The 5,715-nt window shown below is 37.4% G+C and overlaps 1 protein-coding gene across 2 annotated transcripts in view; it reads left to right on the top strand.

Annotated features, from left to right (window-relative positions):
* The window catches only part of Ppp2r3a (protein phosphatase 2 regulatory subunit B''alpha), a 133,182-nt gene that overhangs the window by 108,262 nt on the left and 19,205 nt on the right, over positions 1–5,715 (top strand). For both annotated transcript variants that reach the window (XM_021206420.2, XM_021206421.2), the window contains 2 exons: positions 4,485–4,660; positions 5,134–5,252. In XM_021206420.2, the coding sequence (XP_021062079.1) occupies positions 4,485–4,660; positions 5,134–5,252 (295 nt within the window). The remainder of the gene's footprint in view (positions 1–4,484; positions 4,661–5,133; positions 5,253–5,715) is intronic.

Below are 5,715 nucleotides of genomic sequence, written 5' to 3'. Positions count from 1 at the left end.
AAAAAAAAAAAAAAAGGAAAGTACATGCTTCTCTCGCAGTGGATCTAGGTTTGGTTCCCAGCACCCATGTGGTGGGTTGTAATCATCCTTAATGACAATTACAGGGGACCTGACATCCTTCTAGCCTCCAAAGGCACAAAACACACAATGGTGCACATGTATGCATTCAGGCTAAACACTCATATACATAAAATAAAAATAAAAACATTTTAAGGTAATATACAGAGATAGAACAAATACTACTAGATAATTACAAATGGTATCATAAACTAAATGTTCCTAACAAATATCTATAAAACATTCCATCCCAGAATTACAGAATATATATTACTACATAAGGCATTCTCAATAGTACTAGAAAATTGAAATAACTTCTAATATTCTATCTAACCAGAATTAAAGCTGAAAATCAACAGCAAGAGAAACTACCAAAGCTCCTAATATCAAACAGTACCCTGTTGGATGATAAGAGAATCACTGAAAAAATGAAGAAGGAAACCAAAAACATTCCTAGAAATGGATGAAAATGCGAGTACTACATACCAAACCCATGGGAGGCAAAAACTAGTCCTAGAACAGACATTTATGGTTCCAAGTGCTTAAAATTAAAAAGAAAAAATCTTAAGACCGTCAAAAAGCAACAACAAACCAAACCCAAAAGCAGTAGATAAAAAAAATCAAGATTAAGGCAGGAAATAATGACAAAGTCATGAAAACATACAGAAAATGGATGAAACAAAGAACTGGTTCTTTGGAAAGAAAAACAATATTGATTGAAGAAACCCTAACCAAAAGAAAGAAAAACCCAAAACAAAATTAGAGATGAAAAGGGACACATTAAAACAGATACTATTGATTAAGAAAATTATTAAGGCATACATTTTAAAGATGAAAGATTTTTTTCCTACTCCAGTAAGTAGGAAATCTAAAAGAAGTATGTAAATATAAGTGTGTGTGTGTATGTGTGTATGCAAACTACTATTTAAAAACCAAGATAAAATATAAACATCTATGATAAAAACCAAGATATAAACATCTATGATAAACAACAAGATTGAATCAATTAAAAATGATAATATACAACCACGATCAAAAAGTAGCCCAGTACTAAAGCTAGAGATGGCTCAGAAGTTAAGAGTATACATGCTGTTCTCACAGACGACCTGACTCAAGTCCCAGGACCTATGTCAGGCAGTTCACAATTACCTGTACCTCCAGCTCCAAAGGATCCAATGTTTCTAAATTTAGTGGACTCCTGTACTTACATGTAGATATCCCAATACAGACACACACACAAGTAAACATTTAGTTTTTGAGAATATGTACTTGAAAATTTTACATTTATATATATATATATATATATATATATATATATATATATATATATATATATATAGAGAGAGAGAGAGAGAGAGAGAGAGAGAGAGAGAGAGANAGAGAGAGAGAGAGAGAGAGAGAGAGAGAGAGAGAGAGAGAGAGAGAGAGAGAGAGAGAAAACACGCTCAGGTCCAGATGGAGTCACTGAAAAATTCTACCAGACCTTTAAAGAACTAATACTAATCATTCTGAAATTATAACATGAAAATAGGAAAAGAAGAATACTTTCAAACTCTTCTTGTAAATTTTAATCTATTTGTTGTGGCACATGTCTTTGATCCCAGCACTCCAGAGGCAGGTAGACCTATTAGTTCTCAGCCACCCTGGTCTATACAGAGAGTTCCAGGCCAGCTAGAGGCTACATAGTGAGACCCTGTATCAAAAGACTTAAAAAATGATTTTCAACAGTTTCATTGATGAACACAGATACTCCTAGGAGGCCTAGGAGGAGATGTGGGGTGGATCAATATATGTAAATCAACAAATGTAATACACCATGTAAAGGAGTCAGTAGACAAAAATGACTGGGGTCAGGTGAGCCATGCATACCCTGATTGAGTAACGCCAACTTCACAAAACAGTGCTTTTATTAAGTATAGGGAGAGGGTTGTCAGGGGTTGGCTAGTTTTGGTATGTAGGCAAGCAGTCTCAGACTGTTAACATCCAAAAGCAGGACACTGCAATCCTAATCTTTACACACACTGGCCAATCATTTCTAAACACTCATACTTGCAAACATTATCAACAGTCACACTTAGACCAGAGGAAGGCTTTGCCAACTCCAATCCTGAACCATATAGGGATGGCTTTGCTAGTTTCCCATGGATATGGAGCACTCACTGATCCTTGACAGGGCCATTCCCATGTTAAATAACACACATTCACCCAGTCTTTACACATTCATTCAGCCCTTCCTCTACTTCCCAAATAGATTTACAGATTCAAAATACAATCCCAATAAAAATTCTAGTGCTCTTTATCACAGACGTAGAAAAGGCACCCTTAAAATTTGTATGGAAGCACAAAAAATGCTGGATGGCTAAAGCAATCCTAAACAAAAAGAATAGTGCTACATTGTCCTCTGAGAGGCTCCACCCAGCAGCTGACTCGGAGAGACACAGTGGATGGAGTTTGGGGACTCTTATGGAAGAATAGGAGGAAGGATTGCAGCCCCTAATGAGACAGGAATTCCACAGGAAGACCAACAGAGTCAGCTAACCTGGACCCTTGGGGTTCTCAGAGACTGAACCCCAACTAAAGAGCATACACAGGCTGGACCTAGGCCTCCCCACACTTATGTAGCAGATGTGCAACTTGGTCTTCATGTGGGTCCTGAACAACTGGAACAGGGGCTATCCCAAAAGCTGTTGTCTCTCTGTGGGATATGTTCTGTAAGCTGGGCTGCCTTTTTTCTTTTATTGAAAATAATTTTTTCATACAAGGCATTCTGATTATGATTCTCCTCCCCTAATTCCTCCAAGATCACTTTCCCTCCCATCCAAATCCACACAAATATCTAAAAATAATAAGCTAAAAACAAACTAATTGGGATAGTACAAAACAAAAACAGAAGAGAAAAAGTCCAAAAAACTACCTGCAAACTCAGGCACATACACATTTGCACACAGACAATCCCCATAAAAAAACAAAACCAGAAGCTGTAAAATATACATAAAGGATCTGTAAGGGGTTGGCATGAGGGGGTTGGAGCCCTGAGACAAAGAAACTCTAAAACTACCATTGAGTGAATTTTGTGGTAGTCATGGGCATAGCACCTGACCTTAAGAGTAGTTTGTAAACCCATATCATATGTAAAAGTTAAAATCCTAGTAGACACATACAAAAGGTACAATGTGAGGCCCCCTCAAAATAAAATAAAGATAAAAATCTGAAGGAAAAGCACTACTGAGCTTTAATTCTAGAATTAGCTGTAATGCCAAATTAGAGGTTTGGGAAAGGAACCTTTCCATATCTGAGATGTGAGCCAGGAGGAATGTCAAGACCCTGCTATCCAGCTGCTCAAGAGCTAGATCAGGATAATCACGTGACCCAGGAGTTGGAAGCCATCTTAGATGACATAGTATGAATGTATTTAAAATAAATTAAATTTAAAAAAGAAAAAAAGAAATGCAAGGTCAAAAAATATGGATAGTTCAGTTTGATCCTTAGAATTCATGTTTAAAAAAAAAAAATGTCAGTCATGGTACACACTTGTAATCCCTGTGCTAAGGAGGTGAGACAGGTTGATCCCTGGGGCTCATCAGTCAACTAGCATAGGCTAGTTGGCTAATAAGAGGCCCTGTGTCAAATGTGGAAAAGCAATTGAGGAAGATGACCAATGTTGATCTCCGCCCTCCACATGCATGCACATACAGACACAGAGAGAGACAGACACACTTACCTGCTGTAACTCTTCTTTAAGATTACTACTAGCTAATGTGCCATGTCAAAAGATGGGAGAGACAGGAGTCCCAAGAGAGACTACAGTGAAAAGAACTTCAAGATGGAATTGTGAGCCAGATATAGAGACCAAACAGACCATAGAAAATTAAGTCAGAAAGAATCAAAGGGTATTTCAAGAAAAATCAATTGTTAAAATACCTGCTGTAATTGAATGTGGATCAAAACAACTAGTGGCAATTTAAGGGATAATGTAATAACAAGGCCATGAGAAGCAAAATAAATGAGAGATAAAGGGAACATACTGTTATTAACTCTGAATAATGAACAGTTTCACTGTATTAAGTAAATGGAAGTGATAAAGGCCAAAATATCATCTGTTGGTAAAATCAGTGCACAATTCTTGAAACTGAAAAACGGAGAGAAATATGGGGGGGGGGGGGTCTGAAAAAACAAGATAAAAAGCAAAATAATTGGCTTTTGGAAATGACTGATTCTGGAATTTAAAAACAGATGGCAGAGGGGACCTCCCATTTTTTGTTTTATATTTTTAGTTGTGAACCTATCTTTTAATGACTGAGCCATCTCTCCCGCTCTCCATTGTTTTTTCTAATAAACCTTTATAAGCTAAGCATAATCTGTAACACACATGTAAATTAAAAGAACCACTACCAGGTCCATGCTAACAAACATCTTCTTCCTCCTAGCGTTGAGTACTGGTTCCGCTGCATGGATGTGGACGGAGATGGCGTACTTTCCATGTATGAACTAGAGTACTTCTATGAAGAGCAGTGTGAACGGATGGAAGCCATGGGCATTGAGCCCTTGCCCTTCCATGATCTGTTGTGCCAGATGCTTGACTTGGTGAAGCCAGCTAGTGATGGTAAGGCCAGCGGAACAGCAGTTTACACTGTTCATCCTTAAACAGAATGAACACAGAGTTCTGTCATGTCCTGATGTATTTAGCATTCCAGAGCTGCCTTACAGGCTTCCCAACCACAGAAAAATTTAGTTTCTCTCTGACTATGAATGTCAAATCCACTATTTAAGAAGTAGGACTTTCCATAAAGAAAAGAAATAGATTAGTGACTCAGAGGCATGGCAATGGGAGGACTTCTTGAAGAAACTATAGTTCTTTGCTGGGTTGGGAGGGTGGATAATGTTACAGAGTTGATGGTTCTACATCATGAATGTACTTAAAAGCCACTGGCATGTACAAGTTAAAATTTTCTCACCTTTCTAAAAATGGGATTTATAATAAAATGGACATATACATATACTTTTCAACATTAGTGAGTTTTTCTTTTGTCAAAAGAGTCACCAGTGAAGTTTACAGGGTATATTTGTCTTTCATAGGCAGAATAACTCTGCGCGATCTGAAGAGGTGCAGAATGGCCCACATCTTCTACGACACTTTCTTTAACCTGGAGAAATACTTGGACCATGAACAAAGAGATCCTTTTGCAGTCCAGAAGGTAACAGTATACATTGAAATTGAACTCTCAGAGCTAAAGTACCAAAGGTATATATATGCTGCATATTAAATGGTCTGTGCATATAGGCTCTCTGTATTTAAAGAGATAGTATCTAAAATACTTGATCAAATATAAAAAGGGACAATAAAGTCTGAAGCAGAAGGGAGGGGAGAAGAAAAGGGATTATCTGAGTTCAAGCCCAGCCTGATCTTCCTAGCAAGTTCCAGGACAAACAAGGGATATGTAGAAAGACCCGGCCTCCAAGTAAATTAATAAATATCAACAATACATCTCATCCCATAAGAATCTTGCAGTTTAAACATAAGAAAACCAAGAAGGATGACCATCGTGTGGATACTTCATTCCTCCTTAGAATAAGGAACAAAATACCCAGGAACAAAATACCCATGAAAGGATATAGATACAGAGACAAAATTTAGAGCTAAGATGAAAGGATGGACTA

The sequence above is a fragment of the Mus pahari genome, chromosome 10, assembly GCF_900095145.1.
Source record: "Mus pahari chromosome 10, PAHARI_EIJ_v1.1, whole genome shotgun sequence".
Classification (NCBI taxonomy): Eukaryota; Metazoa; Chordata; class Mammalia; order Rodentia; family Muridae; genus Mus; species Mus pahari.
This window is presented reverse-complemented; position numbering and strand designations above follow the sequence as displayed.